A 20,777-nucleotide genomic window follows, 5' to 3' on the forward strand; every position below is an offset into this window, starting at 1 on the left:
GGCAAGGGCAAGTAGGCAGAAAACCTCGAAGCAGATAAAAGATGAGATAGACATCCCACACACCATTCCATTTGTGTGTGGGCTTGCTACTTATGATAGGCGTTGGGATTTCCCCGAAGAGGAAGGACGAAGCAGTGTAGCAGCGAAAAGTATTTCCCTCGGTTAAGAACCAAGGTTTATCAAACCAATAGGAGACACCACATGAATTAGATAAACGGTACATGCACACACACACACACACACAAATAAATGCTTGCACCCAACGACAACAAGGGGGTTGTCAATCCCCTCGTTCTCGCCAATTTCAAGGAATTAAATCTGGTAGTGATAGATAGATAAAATAAAAGTAAATAAATTGCAGCAAGGTATTTTAGGGTTTTAGTAAATATAAAGTGAATGGACCCGGGATCCATAGTTTCACTAGAGGCATCTCTCTCATAAGCATAGCAATGGTGGGTAAACAAGTTATTGTTGGGCAATTGATACAATAGCGCATAGTTATTATGATTCTTCATGCTATGATCAATATATAGGCATTACGTCCGAGACAAGTAGACCGAAATCCATCTGCATCTACTACTATTACTCCACCCTTCGACCGCTATTCAGCATGCATCTTATGGTATTAAGTTCATAACGAACAGAGTAATGCTTGGAGCATGATAACATAATGTAGACAAAGTAAGACCAAATAATATGTTCGAACCCCGTCGTTTTACCCTTAGTGGCAACAATACAATATGTGCCTTGCAACTCTTCATGTCATAGAGTAAGGACACCATAAGATTGAAACTACTACCAATTGCACTTCTCCCACTACAGATAAATCAATCTACTTGGCCAAAGAAGACAGATAGATCGGAGCGTATCACAAGGCTATAAAATCACACATAATAAATCCCAGAAAAGGCTAAATTACTTTCAATGAATAATCTAATCATAAATCCACAATTCAACGGATCCCAACAAACACAACGCAAAAGTTTACGTCGGATTGGTCTTAGATGAGATCATTGTATTGAAGATCGAGAGAGAGAGAGAGAGAGAGAGAGAGTCCTCTAGCTATTGCTATGGACCCGTAGATCCTATAGGAACTACTACACACATCATCATGGAGGCAGCAAGGTCGATGAAAATTGCCTCCCCAATGGTTTCCCCTCCGGTAAAGCACTGAAAAAGGCCTCCAGATGGGATCGCGGAAGAATAGAGACTTGCGGCGGTGAAAAAATTGTTTCGGGTATCGCTCTAGGGGTTTCTGTAATTTAGGAATTTATAGCACTGGAATTAGGTCAAATGGAGCAACGTGGGACCCACAAACTCATAGCTCCCCCCCCCAGGGCATGCCTCATGAGCTTGTGGCTCCCTTGTGTCTCTCCTGGCCTCCTCCCGAATCTTCTAGGGCCTCTTCTGGTCCAGAAAAAATCACCATAAAATTTCATCGTGTTTGGACTTCGTTTGTTATGGTTTTTCTACGAAGCAAAGAAATAGCAAAAACTGGCATTGGGCACTAGATTAATAGGTTAGTCCAAAAATAATATAAAATTGCATATAAAGCATACAAGATTGGTAATATAATTGCATGAAACAATCAAAAGTTATAGATACGTTGGAGACGTATCAGGGCTCACCATAGTCATCCGGCGGCATGCGAAAGTGATCGTTTCATGTTTTGCTCAACGCTTTATGTGTTCCCTCTCAACGTTCACTCGACGGTCCTCGCAACACCATCGACACCTACATAATCCCGCATTTTTCCTCACTGTATTAGTATCGAACCCTAGTGGCCTGACCAGACTCCTCCCTTCCTCCCTTCCCTCGCCATAAACGATGACCCAGTCCACCGCAGCCACCTCCTCCCACCGTCGAGCTCACATGGACACCCAACACTACGTAGTCATGTGACATGATGACTCTGATTCCATCCAACCACGAGTCACGAGGCAAGGGCAGAAGCCAACTAGGAAAAAACCTCAAAGCAAAGAAAAAATGAGATAGACACCCACGCGGATTTCCATTTTCATCACGTGTCTGTGGGCCCACCATGGGCATGCGGCGGCACGCGGGAGAGAACGCTTCATGTTTTGCTTGATGCTCCATGTGCTATGTCTCGGCGTTCACTTGACGGCTCTTCTCCGCACCGTCGACACCCGCATCATCTCGTGTTCGGCTTCACCGTATTAGGATCCCCTCGGGAACCCTAGTGGCATGACCAGACCCCTCCCTTCCTCCCCCTTGCCATGAACGACGACCTAGCAGACCGCTGCCACCTCCTCGCTCTGCCAAGCCTACTTGGACACCCAATGCTACACAGACATGAGCCACGGTGGCTTTGCTTCTACCCAACCATGAGTCACGTGTGCACGATCCATGAGGCAAGGGATGAAGGAGTCCAACTAGGCAAAAAATCTCGAAGCAGAGAAAAAATGAGATAGACACCCCATGCGCCATTCCATTTCTATCATGTGTGTGTGGGCCCACCATGGTCATGTGGTGGCATGCAAAAGAGATTGTTTCACGTTTTGCTCGATGCTCCATGTGTTCCCTCTCAACGTTCACTCGGCGGATCCTTGCCGCACCATCGACACCTGCATTATCCCGCGTTTCACCTCACAGTATTGCCATCCCCTTGATTACCTTAGCGGCCCGACTAAACCCCTCCATTCCTCCCTCCTCTCGACATGGATGATGACCCAATGCACCGCCACCACCTCCTCCCACTGTCGGGCCCACATGAATAGCCAACACTACGTAGCCATGTGCCACGGTGGCTTATTCTACCCAACCACAAGCCACATGTGCATGGGTCATGAGGCAAAGGCGGAAGGAGTCCAACTAGGCAAAAACCTTGAAGCAAAGAAAAAATGTGATAGGCACACCACCCAATGCTTCATGTTTTGCTTGATGCTCCATGTGTTCTATCTCGACGTTCACTCGATGGCTCCTCGCTGCACCATCGGCATCCGCATCATCCTGCGTTCAGCCTCATCGTATTAGTATCCCATCGAGAACCCTAGTGGCCTGACCGGACCCTCCCTTCCTCCCTCCCCTCACCATGGGCGACGACACAACGCAACTCCGCCACCTCCTCCCACAGTCGGGCCCACAAGTACGACCAACACCACGTAGCCATGTGCCACGGTGGATTTGATTCTACACAACCATGAGCCATGTGTGCATGAGCCATGTGTGCATGAGCCATGAGGCAAGGACAGAAGGAGTCCAACTAGGCAAAAAAACTCGAAGCGAAGACAAAATGAGATAGACACCCCACGTGGCTTTCCATTTTCATCACATATGTGTGGGCCCACCATGGCCATGCGACAGAACGTGAGAGAGAACGCTTGACGTTGTGCTCGATGCTAAATGTATTCTGTCTTAGTGTTCACTCGACGGCTCCTCACCACACCGTCGACACCCGCGTCATCCTGCGTTCGGCCTCGCCATATTAGTATCCCCTCGAGAACCCCAACGGCCCAACCAGACCCCTCCCTTCCTCCCTCCCCTCGCCATGGGCGATGAGCCAACGCACTGCTGCCACCTCCTCCCACTGTTGGGCCCACATGGACACCCAACACTACGTAGCCACGTGCCACAGTGGCTTTTATTCTACCAAACCACGAGCCACGAGGGCGGAAGGAATCCAACTAGGTAAAAAATCTCAGCGAAAAAATTGGGATAGACACTCCACACACCTTTACATTTTTGTCATGTGTGTGTGGCCCCGCCATGGCCATTCGGCGACACGCGAGAGAGAACACTTCATGTTTTGCTTGATTCTCTGTGTGTTCCTTCTCGGCGTTCACTCGACCGGCTCCTCACCGTACCGTTGACATCGCATCGTCCCTCGTTCAGCGGCACTGTATTAGTATCCCCGAGAACCCTAGGGGCCGACCAGACCCCTCCCTTCCTCCCCCCCCCCCCCCCCCCCGCCACGAACGACGACTCCGCGCATCGCCGCCACCTCCTCCCACTGTCGGGCCCACATGGACACCCAACACTACGTAGCCATGTGCCACAGTGGCTTTGATTCTACCAAACCACAAGCCACGAGGGCGGAAGGAGTCCAACTAGGTAAAAAAACCTTAGCAAAAAATAGGATAGACACTCCACGCGCCTTTACATTTCTGTCACGTGTGTGTGGGCCCACCATGGCCATCCAGCGGTACGCGAGAGGGAACACCTCATGTTTTGCTTGATTCTCCGTGTGTTCCTTCTCCGCGTTCACTCGACCGGCTCCTCATCGTACCGTCGACACCGCATCATCCCGCGTTCAGCGGCACCGTATTAGTATCCGCGAGAACCCTAGAGGCCCGACCAGACCCCCTCCCTTCCCCTCCCCCCCTCCCCCCTCCCTCGCCATGGACGACGACTCCGCGCACCGCCGCCACCTCCTCCCACTGCCGGGCCCACATGGACGCCCCCGCGCACCGCCGCCGCGTCCTCCCGCTGCCGGGCCCACATGGACGCCTACCACTAGACAGTCCATGCGTGTTCGCCCTCTCATCCCATCGCCACCGACCTCTCATCCCGCCGCCGCCGACCTCTCCTCCTCCCTACACCGCCTCCCGCCCTCGCTCCGACTCCCGCCGGCCCACCCTGCCTCCGTAGCCGACCGTTTCGTCCCGGGCTTCGGCTACTACCGCGTGCCCCCGCCACCACCGCCGCCGCTGCCGCCGGCGGCGAGCGGTGGCGCAGGATCCCATCACTCGCGCTCGCTGTCGCAGCCCCAGTTCTTCTCCATGGACTTTCTCTTCCGCCCCCCGTACCCCGATCCGTCTGCGCCGGCGGCGATCGCGCTCTCCCCGCCGCCGCCGCCGCCGCCATCGGGCTCAGACCGGGGGGCGTCCGGACTGCCGCCGCCGTTGGGCTCCGAGCGGGGGGCGTCCGGACTGCCGCCGCTGCGGGCGGGGCATCAGCGGTCGCAGAGCGACGTTCCCCTCGCGTTCTCCTCCCAGCCGAACCTGCCCATGCCACCTCCGGCGCCGGTGAACGCGGAGGCCCTGGTGGCCGCGAACAACAGCACCCTCGACGGGATCCTCGGCGCGTACAACAAGAGTACGAATGGCCTTGGCGCGGTCGGCTCCTCCGGGCTCGTCGGCCAGGAGCGGCGCGACCAGCTGGACAGCCAAGCGCCCGCGTGGAGCCCCGGTGACAGCAGCGAGAACGAAGCCGAGAGCGCGGACGGCAGCTTGCCCAGGCATTGCCGCAGCTTGTCGGCGGACAGCCTTGTGGGGAAGTTCAAGTTTGGACCCTCCGGCCTGGAGCCGTCCAACTCCAACTCCAACCTGCCGCCTCCATCTCCGGGGCCGGGTGCTGCTGGTCGGCTGGCACGCAGTGGAAGTGGTTCCATTGGTGGTGCCGCTGCTCTCTTCGCCAAGGAATTCGCAAACAGTAAGGAATTCAGTGAAGCAGAGAAGAAGGTTATCATGGACAGTGAGCACCTCGCGCAGATTGTGCTGACCGATCCTAAGAGGGTCAGGAGGTGTGTTGGGCGTCCATGATTACAATAAAGTTGTCATTGGTAAAAATGTTTCTTTTACTGAAAATTGATCATCTTGTAAAAATTTCCAGGATCCTAAACAATCGGCTGTCTGCTGCTAAGTCAAAGGAGCGCAAGGCAAAGTACATTGTGGAGCTTGAGGGCAAGGTTCAGGTGCTGCAGGGGGAGACTATGAACTTATCTGCACAAGTGAAAATGATTAAGGTTCGTTCTCTGAAGTTGGTGGGCGTTTTTTCTTTTTCCTTCTTACAGACAAGAGGCTTTCTGGCCCAGCTTTATATGTGGTGAGCATTTTGATTTGGACTTGAAGGTTTGACAGTCTTAGTTACTGTGAATGCATATATTTTGCAGAAGGGCCAGGCTAGGCTTTCAATTCACAACCATGAGATGAGAATCAGGCTGCAAGCTTTGGAGGAGCAAGCACAGTTGAAAGAGGGTGAGTTTGCTTCCTTATTTTCCAGCATCAATGTTTGTTTCTTGAAGTTGTGGTAAAAATAGATAATGTGTCGCAGTAGAAGTCTGCGTATGTATGATATGAGTTGGTGCCCACTGCTGTATGTTCTGACTGTGCATGTGCAACTTGTGATGTTGTAATAGAAGTTGTGATGATATCTACAACCAAATCTTGGCTTTGTGTTTACCATGATAAAAATAGATAACGCATTTGCAACATATAAGCATGTTGGGGCAACTGGAATTCAGGAATTGTTTCGACTGTTAGAGCGACTGGAGTTTTCAATGCTAAGAATTGAATGTGTAAGTTCAGAAAACCAAATGGTAGGAGGGAGTCTAGGCATAACACCAAAAACATTATGCTGAATTCTGGTGCCGCGTTGTCAAACTAGCGCATGTATGCATGCCTGAATAGTGTGCTGCATTTGATACCGTAGAATATTCTAAATGTGCCAAAAAAATTGAATCTTTTGACAATGGTTCCTCTGCTGGGTAACTTAATTCAAACAGAACCTACATGTTATTGTTTAATCTCATAATGTTCTCATTCGTTGGCTGGTATATTTGCTTTCTTTATGGACCGGTACTGCAAGATTTTTCTGTTGATTTACTTCAAGTTGTGTTCTTCCAATGGTTGATTGTAAACTATCAGTATTTTGCACTATTACTTCAGTTATGTTGAGTCCTGTTAGTCATGTGGTATGCTGTGTTAACGTGCTTGTTACCCCTACTTCGCCTATGTTAGAATGAGCTTTAATTATTTGTCATAGTCAGTTAACTTGGGTTTTCACTACTCTGTGTCCAGCTCTGAACGAAGCATTGCATGCTGAGGTCGAACGCCTAAATCTGGTTGTTGCCGAGGCCATTAATCCTCATATGCCGAACAGTTCAGAGCAGCGGATGAGCTCCCAGATGATTCAGCTTCACCAGCTGCAAATTCTGAGGCAACCATCACAGCTCCAGCAAGGTCAGCAACGCCAGCGGAACTTCTAGGATGCTTTCGCAAATGAGATCTTCCAAGGGAAATTTGATATTACAGATTCAGTTAAAAACACCATATGCTCTGGACAATACTTTACTTAGGTCGCGGGAAACAATCATAGGAAAAGGAAAACCATCTCTTGTTGTGTCGAAATTATTTTTGTTCAATCCTGGGAAAAACTCCGGTCGATTTTTGAACTGTATAAAGTGTCTGTCTGTCTGTCTCTGTAGCTGTGTGCTGGATTCATCCGATTATGGTACAATACCTTGTGCCCCGACTTTGAACCGATAACTTGATGGAAATGTACGACATATTCTTTGGGGCAACTCCAGTGGCATGCTTTGTTGTTTGTACCTCATATCATTGTTTTCTCCATTTTGCGGTTTTGAGTGATGCACAGTGGGTATTACTTGTATAAGCTTAGCTCCATTTGTTGTATGATCTAAGCTGCAAGATGACCTGACTGTTTCCCCCGTCGTCACAGCTTGGTGATAGTAGTTGTTTTGGGTTTATTTGTTCTTGTTCCGAAGAAGAGCTCAGCTCTGGCTTCAGTTTCAGTGTTGCGATTTTTGCCGCCATTTGGAAGTTTGATTCTGGTTCTACAGTTGTAGTAGATATTAGACTGGCACATATAATGCATTGCCAGTAACATTCATCAAAGTAAAGGGGGTATGTCTAGGTAATAAAGGTGTAAAAGGGAAAGCTCACAAGGATATCTGCCAATGTATGCTTTTGAGCAGAATGAAAAAGGCTGGAAAAGGTTTCTTGAGGAGTACATGGTATTTAATCATTGGCGATCTTAAGGTGCAAGTAAACATTGAGCATGTAGAGGGACAAAGGACTACTGCCATCCTTTTGCCTTTAATCTTTTGATTTTAACAAGAGAAAGTAGAGTTGACATCTTTACCCTTTTGATCAAAGCTGCCTTTCATTTTCCTCCCCCCTTTTCTTTTCAAAAGAGCCAGCCAGACAAAAACTTGCTTGCTAATCTCTGCACTTCAGAATAATTGAACATATAATGTGCAACCATGATCAAGCCACAAATCACACAAATTTTCTGGTTTTAACAAGAGGAAGTAGAGTTGACATGTTTGCCCTTTTGATCAAAGCCGCCTTTCATTTTCCTCCCCCCTTTTCTTTTCAAAAAGAGCCAGCCAGATAAAAACTTGCTAACTAATCCCTGCACTTCCAAATAAAACACATAATGTGCAACCATGATCTATTGATCTTGCCACAAATCACACAAATTAGGCCCAAGAAAAACCTTGTGGTTGATCGATAAGCACAGCCATCCAGCCATCTCCAACAGGCCAGGGAGCTACCATCAACACACCTAGACAAGCTAGCACAAGCACAACAAGGAGCCACCAAGGAGAACGGCGGGAGGCTCAGCAGCCAGGGGCAGCCTCTGCCGGCGGTGGCGCCGCCTTGCAGAGGTTGGCACGCAGCGCGAGGTTCTCGCGGTGGAGCGCGCCGGCCCTCTCCCGGAGCCTCTCGTTCTCCGCCAGGATGCGCCGGTTCTCCAGGTGGAGCCTCAGGTTCAGCATCGCCATCTCCGCCCCTCCAGCAGCCCTCCTCAGCTCCCTCCTCCTCCTCCTCCTGATCAGCCTTAACCTGTAAACATACAGGTGTAGCTGCATGTAAGCACACATGCATGCAGCATCAAGTTCCATAAACTCCATTGCTGCCGCTGTTACAGTTAATCTGGAACAGAAACAAGCTGAGATGTTAATTACCTCTTCCTCCTGAGAGTCATTGAGACATGTGGCTTCTTCTTCCCCTGCTGCCTGATGAAGAGCACACCAGGAGGTGAGGAGTTCCAGGAAGCAGAGCTGCACATGTTGGTGAGGCTCCTAGAAATGACTTGTGAGGAGCTCAAGGTGTTTGAAGTGAGCCGTCTGTCGGCAACACACGCCGCATATATAAGGTGGATCTTTGGCTTTGGCGCCGTACGTATGTGAGCCTGCCGTGGTGAGCTTTAGGTGTTTCGTTTGGTGGTGCATGCACACACGTACTAGTACTATATACCTTTGAGGTTTGACATGACACCATGCATGTGAAGGATAGGAGATATGGAGGCAGGCGTTCCTCTCCATCATGCCCAGCATGGACCATGTACATGCCAAGGGATCCATATCTTCCACGAACTAATCATTCGGCACACAATCTCATCTCAAAAGTAAGAAAAAAGGAGAGTGAATGGATAAAAATCCATGCGATTATTACATGGGTTTTGGATGCCATGGCACATTGCACACGAGACACCATGATCTGCCTTTTGACATGGACGGCGAGGCTTGGAGGACAAAAGAAGGGAATCATTTCAGCAGGGAAGCCAAGCTCCAACCTCCGAGAAACCAGTGCACTTAGTTTCTACGCTCTTCTAATTAATCGTGCCAATCCGCTTCAAAAGTTGACTAAGAAAGAAAGGCATATCACGCTCTGCATTGTGCGGAGTATCATTGAGACTTGAGCGAAGGTGTTGGCGTGCATGCATGATGAGGCTTGAGAGTTTTTTCCTTGCTACTCCATCGAGGCAAGACACGCAAGTCAAAAGGCTTTCGAGCGAGCGTATCATTCTTCTTTGCTCCTGCGGTTTCTTCACTAAAATGATACGTTGACACGCCTTTTGTGCTCTCCATGATGTTGCGCTCCCCATCCTTCCATACATAGCACTTGCTTTTCGCCATGAATACTAGCGATTTTTCCTCTCTTGCAATTTGCAAACTCTTCTTTTCAATCAGTCACTAAAAAGTTGGAATTGTGCACTGCTGAGCATGGAATTGCATGTACTTTAGTGAGATGTGAGTAGTTGTTTTGGTTTGCACGTTATGGATGCAGTAACTCAAGGATGAGGATGCAAAGTCTTAGAAATGCGACTGAGATTTATTCAGCCTCAGATCTATTGGCGTCACCCTGTTGGCTAGGCTCGCAAGGAGCAAGCTAGCCCACGCATGCTCGATTCCGCAATGGCACATGGTGCTTAGAGACTTTTTTTTGTATAAAAATATGCCTCCAAGAGTTAGTTCTAGATGGTCTCGTTTTTTTAATGGCCACACGTTCATAAGGATCTAAGAAACGCATAACTAGTCTAGTCGAGCTCCGTCAAGTGTTGGTGATAGACTATCATACGCAATTAATGCATGGCCATACCGCGATAATAAAGAAAATAATAAGAGTAATTGATTGTATTGATCATATAATCTTCACAAATACAAAAGAGGAAGAGAATAATGTGCAATTAATGCACCATCATAATTAAGAAAATATGGAGGGTGATAAATGATATTGATTACATAATATTCGGTCCATACAAATCAGGAAGGAAATATTTTGTAATTAATGCATGACAATAACTAGGAAGAAAATCACAAAAGATAACAATGATATTAATGCATTAATACCCATTGCCCTCCTGGCTCCTCGCACCACGACTCCCGACGGCAGGTCCGCCTAAGAGCATCTCCAAGGGCAATGGGCAAATTTGAGCCCCCTATGTCCATGGACACACTGGCGGAGCTATGTGTGACGAAAATGGGCCATGGCCCGCCCATCCCACAGCAAATACAGTGTAGGATTAAAGTAAACTGGGTCATGAGAATAAAAAATAATGATCTTCCTTCATGCCGGTCTGCCCAGCTTTGGCTGCGTAGCTCCGCCACTGCATGGACATATACGCGGACAGCAAGGGGTCGAGCCCTAGTTGTCCGCACCGACAAACGGTGCTCCTCATTTCCCCTCCGCAAGTCCATGCAACATAGATCATTCGATAAAATACATTCTATATTCCATAGTTCAACATACGACAAATTAAAACATAGGACATGACAACATAGTTCAACATAGGACGGGACGCTACTATAAAAAGGAGTAGGTGGTTTTGGTACATGGGCATGCAGTAGTTCCACATTTCGCATCAAAGTATGTGTCGCTAATACTCAGAAAATAGGAGGCGGTTTCGAACCCGCCTTGAATGTGTTCACCCGCGGGCAGTTCCTACAATATAACCGCTTCCAATGCTTTAAGGCCCCAAGGTGTTTTCCAGTACATAACCACCCGGAATACTTTGACATTCGAATCGGCTTCCTTTTTACAACTGCCTCCAATAAGGTTCCCCTACCAAGTCATACCACAGAAATTTGAAACTCACATAGAAGATATATTCAACATAGGACGGGAACAACTACATAAAGGAGCATTAGAGGCGGTTTCCTACAATATAACCGCTTCCAATGCTTTAAGGCCCTGAGGCGGTTTTCAGTACATAACCGCCTGGAATACATTATCATTTGAAGTGGCTTCCTTTTTACAACCACCTCCAGTAAGGTTTCGCTACAAAGTCGTACCACTGAAGACATATACATATATAGAGGCGTACATGTTCTCAGTAACCGCACAAGTCACTTGCATCTCATAATACATTCAAATATGTTGAAGAGTTACACATACTTCACAATCTACATATGAAAGAAAGATCTAAAATAAAAATATTTATCACATCTAACATAGGAAAGGAAGATCTAAGATCCTAAGATTCATACACTATGCATCTCACCTTTTGGCAAAAAAGTGGAGGCACCACTACAGGAAGGAGATGGCGAGAATGATCATACCACTACTCTCTATCCAACATTCAATCGAATTGCCAGTGGAAAAGTTCCTAACAAAATACGTCGATGCTTACACCAATAGGAAAATTTGTAGCACCACTGGTGATCTTCGTTTGTGCAGTGTCACAAAAATATTTCCTTCATATTAACCATTATTGGTAGTGCAATAGCTTGTGTGTGGATATATGCAGCCAATAGGTGGTGCAATTTATTTTGTATAGCACACAATTAGCATCCCATTCATTTTGTGCAGTGCAACTAAAATTTATTTACATATGAAAACATTATCAAGTTATTAGAAATCAAATGCAAGAAAATTTAATTAGTAATATTTATTCATCAATTGATATTAACAAATAAGTAATTGGTCGACCTAAACTCCGATGACTAGTGTGGTGACGAAGTCATTTGTACTTACTCCAATCCAGTTATTTATTTGTGCAGTGCAACTAAAAGATAATACACCCCTGTGAGTCATAAATATGAGATTTATTTATTCAGTGTACTTTGTCAAGAAGTTTATACACGACTTGGGTGATGGTGTGATGAGGGCGGACAACACTCTCAAAGTTCTTCTAGATCATGTTCACCATTTCTCAAGTAGAGACCTGGTACAAAGCAGAGACCATGTCATCTCATCTTTAAGTGCCCTCCCATCTTCTCGAGAAAAAGAAATAAAACTGCTAACTCTCTCAGCATCTTGATGACCTTCAAGACACACAGGGTTAGTGTAGCACCAGTGTAAGTAGTCCAGTCCAGTATTGTTCCCAACGAAGAGCAAGAGGAGAGTGTTAATGTGATTTTTCTGACGCATACAAGTTGTCACCGGACTTGTACGAATTAACTGTTTTGGTATCTGCAAGGATTATGATGTTGGTAGAAAGCAAGTAATTAACAGGCAAAGTAAAATTTCCAACAGTAGTGAACAAAGAACATAAAGTAACATATTGGAAATTGCGGTGAGTTGTCTGCAATGGAGAGATTAGGCGCGGAGAGATTCGGGTCAAGGCGAATGTCAAATGTGTCAGTGCAGCGGCAACGCGTAGCCACCTATTCATGTGATTATACCACTTGTATTCGACGTACGGTAGGCGAGTCGCCCTTGAATAGTCAAACTCCTCCTGTCGGAATTATTTGACTCTATTGTCCTGCCTTCCCTTGACTATCTGTTGGAAATATGCCCTAAGGGCAATAATATTGTATTATTATATTTTTATATTCATAATTAAGAGTTTATATTCTATGCTATAACTGCTATGATCCTGGAATGTGCGATCCAGTGAAAAACTCATATGCACGTGTAGAATGATAAATGGTAAAATAAGATTCCTAGTCTCACCTCTAAGACTAGTACAAGTGTTGTTGGTGATCATGTTTACCGGATCTTAAGATATCGTTAATTGCAACGATAGTCCTAAAACAACTTTGAAAATATGACGTTAGAAGAACGATCATATTGAATCGACCCGAACTTGTTTGTTATACTTTGAGATAATATCGTCAGAAGTCAATTGTTATAACACGGAGAGTTAACGTGTGATTTAGTTCCTTAGACCATGAGAGTATCATAGTCACTTCTTACCGTACAATGAACTTTGTGCTTTCTCAGACGTCATCTGTAACATGGTGATCATAACGACAATTTATAGGTTCATCAGAAAGTTTGACAAGGGACTAGATAGCTCAAGAGTGGGATTTGCACCTCCGATGATGGAGAGGTATTCATAGGGTCCTCTCGGTGTGATGGCATCCGGCATTGTCTAGCCAGGCACAAGTGACTAGGACACGGGGATGCCGGAACATGTCAACGAGAAAGAAGAACAAAACCGATAATTAGGAGACCGATATAGTGAGCATGTGTATGACTCAAGAGGATACTGATATATTTCACCTCGGGTTTTGTAAAGTATCGCGAAGCAAAGGAAATAGCACATGATAACTAAAGGTTCACTCGAATGTCATTCTTGTACTCATAGGGATCGATATGGACATCCACGGTTCCGCTATCGGCCATTGAACGAAAGGGGTTTTGTTCATGACTATGTTTTACCGAACCTACAGGGTCACAAGCTTAAGGTAATCATGATGTGTTGAGTTTTAGTAGGACAGGAGTAAGGAGGAATATTTATGAAATAGTTTCATTATTAATCGAAATAGTTTCGAGAGGAACCAAAAGCGTTTCGGGGTCATCGGAAGGGTATCGGAGTTTACCGGGTAATACCGATAAATTATATTAGGTGAAAATAGTTGTCGGTGATGTTAAATTAATATTGAAAGGCTCTAAATATGATTAGGAGCCTTCTATATCTATTTAAATATTAACGGGTCTAAGGCCAAGTGGTGGAAAGCATATTGGGCAACTTGGGGCCAATAGGAGGTGGTGCCCCATTCCCACTTGGGGAAGGAAGGGGAGGCCAAATTGGAGGGGGGATCCCCCTCCTCTTGGTCGGCCAGGGGGGGCCTTCCCCTTTGTGTGTCGCCCCTCCCCCTCCTCCAACCTATATATACTAGAGGTTTTGGCACTTTTGCACACACATTTTTGGAGCCTCCTCTAGGTCCCTAGTTCTAGTTCTAATTGATCCAATTAGAGCTAGATCTAGATCCTCTCTAATCATCATAATTGGAAGAACAGTGTGATTCTAATCTCCTCCCTCTAATTCTCGGGCAACGATTAGTCACTGTTGCGCGTCGGTCCTAAAAAACGGTTTTTTACCCCTTTCCGCGATGGCATTTGGAACCGTCGCCAAGTGAGTGTGGGCGATAGGGGGGTCCTTCCCACACGATCCAGAAACCGTCGGGGATAGGGAGCCTTGATGCATACAATTGTCCCTATATAACCGTTTCCGATATCTCGAATATCCCAAACGCTTCATCCTTGCTACTCGTTCGTGCTCGCATTGCCATCGCAGTCGGAGTTTTGTGGTTCTGCCTAAAACCAGGCAGATTCTAGGCACGGGAGCTTTCCAGGCAGATTCCAGGCACGGGAGATTTACGATGCCTGGCACATCACAAACAGTTCATGATTATAAACCGTGTACGATAGGTAGACAATCACACACATTTAGTTTTCCCGCACCATATGTGATAGTGTCTGACATCACACACGCTTTGCAAATGGCAACTGTGTGCATGCTTGCACACGTTTCCTCTCTGTGAACCGTCTCGGATTATGGTGTATATCGCAAACGTTTGTGTTTTACCAACCGTGTGTGCCATAATGACATGCACAACGCAATTTCGCCCTAATTTAATTGTTGTTATTTAAAATTGTACCTAATTTAAACTTGAAAGTAGGCTATAGCTTTATTCATATCCATCAAGTTCAAAAAACCAATGCATTATTCAATTCACAGGTACATATGTTTAAGAATTACATAAGCACCAAATAAAGAATGATGTACCAGGGTTCTATACTTGTACTATTACGGATGGTAAAGAAAGAGGCAACAGACATTCCAGTTGCTGAACAAGGTGAAGCGGAATGGCCCTATTGTGCTTTCCTGGATGCAGAAGGCATGTAGGACTCTAGTCCAACCCCTTGTGATGGCCGGCCGCCAATCATGTAGTTTGAGAGGTAATCTTGAGTAAACTGCTTCAGGATCCACTACAAAAGAAAAAATATTCAAATATTGTCATCTAACGCAACTCATTACGGACAGTAAAAAGAAGGCTACAGGGTTCTTACTTACCATCCTGCAGTTCACTGTTGTCTTGCATAAAGTGTAAACAAATAGTTCGATTGACATCTTTTGACCCATTTTAGTAACAATCTTTATCAGTTTCCTCACTTGATGCTGGTTCATGAATATCTCATTGCCCCATGCACAGAAAGGGTCAAAGTGTGGATCTTTGGCAATGATATATGTACCTAAAAGCACCAAGTTAATATTAGAAGCTAAACAACAATTGAAAAATGATGTAGTACAACATTTCATCCATCCCATTATATAAGATTTTATTACATGTATATCTAGACATCATCAGAACATTAAGGTAACACTCTTCCTTGTTGCTATGTAGCCTGGGATTGCATATTTAGCCATTCAGTACAATGCATGTTGCTAAACAACAATTGAAAAACGAAAAGGCATGTTAACTGCAATATCCTTAACAGCAACCAAATATCGTAATTCATAGTGGTATTGTTGAAACTGTTATTGATGAAATTAAACTGCACAGCAAATAGTTGCACATATAGAGCATCACATTGTGAAGAACTGAAATAAACAAGTCATAAGGACATCTCTAGGCGATCCTTAAAAAGTTAAAGGACTAAAACCCTTAGTGGATATATATATATATACTCCAGCAATTTTTGGCCTTTTCTAGTCGATCCCCTAAACTTAAGGTTGTAAATTTCAATTTGATCAAGTTCAAAGCAGGTTCAACCGAAAGTAGCATGCATTCAAACATAAACATAGATAGTTTTGCATAACCGAACATAAAACATAAATTTAAACTAAGCTAAACTACTTTGGTCGAAGTAGAGGTCGAGCCAATCCTTCCTCGTCATGTACGGTGTGCCGCGAGCCGGGTCCGGGCCAGTACCGTCGTCGGGGTCATTGGGGAAGGCACTCCTCCACTCGTTGACGTCGATCTCCTCGTCCTGGGGGCCCACCTCGACGCCCTCCGCGCCACCGTCGCCGCCGCCTTCGACCTCGTCATCAGAGGAGAGCGCGATAACCTCGCCGCCCTCCATGCCGCCGTCCTCGCCGCCTTCGACCTCATCATCGGGGGAGAGCGCGATAACCTCGCCGCCCTCCGCGCTGGCAAAGATCGCCCGCTCCGCCTCCACGAGCTCCGGGTGCTGCCGGCAGAGCTCTTGCATGTAGGCATCGTCGGCGGCCTCGGCCTCGAGACGCTCCCACGCCTCGCGGTCCTCCCGCGCCATAGCCGAGCTTACCACCCCTGGCTCCGGCGGAACGAGGTGGACCGGACATGTTCCAAAGGGGAAATTGAGCCTAGCCGCCGCGCCGTGGTAGCGGACCTGCCAGCGGTCATACTCCATGGCCGCGATCTCGACCGTGTGGAAGCTACCGAGCCACCGGCGGGTGTGGGTCTCTTGAGCTGTAATCTCGGCGACCCACGTCCCCCACCGCCACTGCCAGACCCCGAGGTAGGACTTCGTCGGCTGCCTAGTCCGGGGGAGGACTGAGAAGTCCTCGAACCGGCGTAGGGGCGCGGCGGCGGGCGGATCGAGGGACCGGCGACGGCGGATCAGGCCCGCGGAGGACGACAGGGACACCTCAGCGGCCACCTCGCCGGCGTCGGGCGAGAAGGCCGTGATAAACCTCTTTTTGGCCATTGGCTACTCGAGCTCCCCGGCACATAGGCAGAGGTTAAGGATGGAGGCGCCGGCGATGGTGGCGACCTACCAATGGTTTCGAGGGTTGTGTGTGTCTGTGTGAGCGGAGGTTGTGTTTGAGGAAATACTGCGGCAACCGAAAATTTTACTAGGCGGGAGTAACAAGGCGGGACTACTGAAAATTTGGATCAAGGGCGAGCAGATATTTTTGAGATTGCGAGGGATGCAGAGGCGGGAGTAAAATGCCAGGGCTACTGAAAATTTGAATAAAGGGACTGAAGCAGAGAGGGATGCAGAGGCGGGAGTTTTGGGGGAGCAAGATAGTGTGCTTGACACGCCGGCTGTGGACTATAGCCGACGCACCTTCTCGCGTAAGCCATAGGCGTACTATACAAAGACGGTGCTCCAAAATATTTTGTACTACATCTCACATGGTTGGTGAGAATAAACTGTGTGGGATCTACTTGATTTGAATTACAAAATGGGGTCACAGCGGCAATGGACGGTGTTTGAATTGCTAGACCTTTTATCTGCAGTGAACATGCAACTGTATATGTGTCGTAAAAGAATTGGAATTATTCAGGGTTCCTTTGGACATTTCATACATTCAACTGGTTTTCTAGCCATTTCAAGTGCACAATTCAAAATTAAACTACATGCACATGCTCCGGTGCATACAAATTGGTTGAAAAATCAAATATGTGTCCTTCAGTGCATGCTTAGGTCCCATGGAAAAAATGGGAATGAATTTTTCGGGGTTCGTTTGGCCTTTTTATACATTAACTGGGTTTTCTAGGAATTTTATGTGCATAATTCAAATTTGAACTACAAGCACATGCTCCAATGCACTAAAGTTGGTTGAAAAATCGCATGTGTGTCCTTGGGTGAATTTCTAGGTCCCATGCAAGAGATAGGAATGAATTTCAAACACCAGGGCAATGTTGATTGCCGGCAAAACGTTGAGATACCTGGTTTTTAAATTCTAGTAAATCCAAAACTCGTCTGAAATTCATGAAACTTGGCATGCTATCATGGAGCGGCATCAACATGCCGTGGTGAAAATTTTGTCCCATTTGGGGCAGGTTTAGGTATAAGCTTCTCACAAACCAGAGCTTCTCACAACAAGCATGATGGTTTCGATAGGGAATGTACCACCTTTGGGGACAAGATGATATCCGTTGCCTCTTATTGCTTTCAAAAAATTTCTAGTGTCAACATAGAACAACAGGAGTGTTGTGTTCAATCTCGGAATTTTTCGGGGTTCGTTTGGCCTTTTTATACATTAACTGGGTTTTCTAGGTATTTTATGTGCATAATTCAAATTTGAACTACAAGCACATGCTCCAATGCACCAAAGTTGGTTGAAAAATCACATGTGTGTCCTTGGGTGAATTTCTAGGTCCCATGCAAGAGATGGGAATGAATTTCAAACACCAGGGCACAGTTGATTGTCGGCAAAACGTTGAGATGCCTGGTTTTTAAATTCTAGTAAATCCAAAACTCGTCTAAAATTCATGAAACTTGGCATGCTATCATGGAGCGGCACCAACATGCCGTGGTGGAAATTTTGTCCCATTTGGGGCAGGTTTGGGTATAAGCTTCTCACAACAAGCATGATGGTTTCGATAGGGAACGTACCACCTTTGGGGATGAGACGATATCCGTTGCCTCTTATTGCTTTCATAAATTTTCTAGTGTCAACATAGAACAACAGGAGTGTTGTGTTCAATCTTGGAATTTTCCAGGGTTCGTTTGGCCTTTTTAATACATTAACTGGGTTTTCTAGGCATTTTATGTGCATAATTCAAATTTGAACTACAAGCACATGTTCCAATGCACCAAAGTTGGTTGAAAATCACATGTGTGTCCTTGGGTGAATTTCTAGGTCCCATGCAAGAGATGGGAATGAAATTCAAACACCATGGCACTGTTGATTACTGGCAAAATGTTGAGATGCCTGGTTTTAAAATTCTAGTAAATCCAAAACTTGTCTGAAATTCATGAAATTGGCATGCTATCATGGAGTGACATCAACATGCCGTGGTGAAAATTTTGTCCCATTTGGGGAAGGTTTGGGTATAAGCTTCTCACAAACCAGAGCTTCTCACAACAAGCATGATGGTTTCGATAGGGAACGTACTGAAGGAATGATACGTCTCCAACGTATCTGTAATTTTTGATTGTTCCATGCTATTATATATTCTGTTTTGGATGTTTAATGGGCTTATTTATACACTTTTATATTATTTTTGAGACTAACCTATTAACCGGAGGCCCAGCCCAAATTGCTGTTTTTTGCCTATTTCACAGTTTCGCAGAAAAAGAATATCAAACAGAGTCCAAACGGAATGAAACCTTCGGGAACTTGATTTTTAGAACAAACGTGATCTAGAGGACTTGGAGTCTACGTAAAGTAATCAACGAGGAGAGCACGAGGCAGGGGGCGCGCCTACCCCCCCCCCCCCTCGAGGCACGCCCTCCACCCTCGTGGGGCCCATGTTGCTCCACCGACGTACTTCTTCCTCCTATATATATCTCCGTACCCCCAAACCATCAGAGGCATCCACGAAAACCTAATTCCACCGCCGCAACCTTCTGTACCCATGAGATCCCATCTTGGGGCCTTTTCCGGCGTCCTGTCGGAGGGGGCATTGATCATGGAGGGCTTCTACATCAACACCATAGCCTCTCCGATGATGTGTGAGTAGTTTACCTCAGACCTTCGGGTCCATAGTTATTAGCTAGATGGCTTCTTCTCTCTCTTTGGATCTCAATACAAAGTTCTCCTCGATTCTCTTGGAGATCTATTTGATGTAATCTTCTTTTGCGGTGTGTTTGTTGAGACCGATGAATTGTGGGTTTATGATCAAGATTATCTATGAACAATATTTGAATCATCTCTGAATTGTTTTATGTATGATTGGTTATCTTTGCAAGTCTCTTCGAATTATCAGTTTGGTTTGGCCTACTAGATTGATCTTTCTCGCAATGGGAGAAGTGCTTAGTTTTGGGTTCAATCTTGCGGTGTCCTTTCCCAGTGACAGCAAGGGCAGCAAGGCACGTATTGTATTGTTGCCATCGAGGATAACAAGATGGGGTTTATATCATATTGCATGAGTTTATCCCTCTACACCATGTCATCATACTTAAAGCATTACTCTGTTCTTATGAACTTAATACTCTAGATGCATGGTGGATAGCGGTCGATGTGGAGTAATAGTAGTAGATGCAGAATCGTTTCGGTCCACTTGTCACGGATGTGATGCCTATATACATGATCATACCTAGATATTCTCATAACTATGCTCAATTCTATCAATTGCTCAACAGTAATTTGTTCACCCACCGTAATACTTATGCTATCTTGAGAGAAGCCACTAGTGAAACCTATGGCCCCGGGTCTATTTTCCATTATATAAATCTTCCAACACTTAGTTATTTCTATTGCCTTTTATTTTACTTTGCATCTTTATCATAAAAATACCAAAAATATTATCTTATCATATCTATCAGATCTCACTCTCGTAAGTGACCGTGAAGGGATTGACAACCCCTTTATCGCGTTGGTTGCGAGGTTCTTATTTGTTTGTGTAGGTGCGAGGGACTTGTGCGTGGCCTCCTACTGGATTGATACCTTGGTTCTCAAAAACTGAGGGAAATACTTACGCTACTTTGCTGCATCACCCTTTCCTCTTCACGGGAAAAACTAACGCAGTGCTCAAGAGGTAGCAAGAAGGATTTCTGGCGCCGTTGCCAGGGAGTCTACGCAAAAGTCAACATACCAAGTACCCATCACAAACCCTTATCCCTCACATTATATTATTTGCCATTTGCCTCTCGTTTTCCTCTCCCCCACTTCACCCTTGCCGTTTTATTCGCCCTCTCTTTTCCGATCGCCTCTTTCTCGCTCGCTTCTTGTTTGCTTGT

General features: G+C 46.1%; 2 protein-coding genes across 2 annotated transcripts; one reads left to right on the forward strand and one right to left on the reverse strand.

Annotated features, from left to right (window-relative positions):
• The first annotated feature begins 4,369 nt into the window (after positions 1–4,369).
• Positions 4,370–7,394, forward strand: LOC123122225 (bZIP transcription factor 29). Its single transcript, XM_044542371.1, has 4 exons — positions 4,370–5,482; positions 5,572–5,704; positions 5,852–5,936; positions 6,759–7,394. Exons 1-4 carry the CDS (start codon positions 4,485–4,487, stop codon positions 6,944–6,946), a joined length of 1,404 nt encoding a protein of 467 aa, XP_044398306.1. The 5' UTR covers positions 4,370–4,484; the 3' UTR covers positions 6,947–7,394.
• A 585-nt stretch (positions 7,395–7,979) lies between these two features.
• LOC123122226 (protein LITTLE ZIPPER 1) lies at positions 7,980–8,914 on the reverse strand. Its single transcript, XM_044542373.1, has 2 exons — positions 8,672–8,914; positions 7,980–8,549 (listed from the first exon to the last, which is right to left on the reverse strand). The coding sequence occupies exons 1-2, from the start codon at positions 8,773–8,775 to the stop codon at positions 8,324–8,326; spliced, it is 330 nt and encodes a 109-aa protein (XP_044398308.1). The 5' UTR covers positions 8,776–8,914; the 3' UTR covers positions 7,980–8,323.
• Between the last annotated feature and the right edge of the window lie 11,863 nt (positions 8,915–20,777).

Source organism: Triticum aestivum, chromosome 5D (genome assembly GCF_018294505.1).
Source record: "Triticum aestivum cultivar Chinese Spring chromosome 5D, IWGSC CS RefSeq v2.1, whole genome shotgun sequence".
In the NCBI taxonomy this organism is placed as follows: domain Eukaryota; kingdom Viridiplantae; phylum Streptophyta; class Magnoliopsida; order Poales; family Poaceae; genus Triticum; species Triticum aestivum.

Coding starts and splice junctions, on each gene's coding strand:
- LOC123122225 (XM_044542371.1), top strand. CDS start 4,485: ATGCGTGTTCGCCCTCTCATCCCATCGCCACCGACCTCTCATCCCGCC. Junction 5,483..5,571: donor GATCCTAAGAGGGTCAGGAG/GTGTGTTGGGCG, acceptor AAAAATTTCCAG/GATCCTAAACAATCGGCTGT. Junction 5,705..5,851: donor CACAAGTGAAAATGATTAAG/GTTCGTTCTCTG, acceptor TATATTTTGCAG/AAGGGCCAGGCTAGGCTTTC.
- LOC123122226 (XM_044542373.1), bottom strand. CDS start 8,775: ATGTGCAGCTCTGCTTCCTGGAACTCCTCACCTCCTGGTGTGCTCTTC. Junction 8,550..8,671: donor ATGACTCTCAGGAGGAAGAG/GTAATTAACATC, acceptor GTATGTTTACAG/GTTAAGGCTGATCAGGAGGA.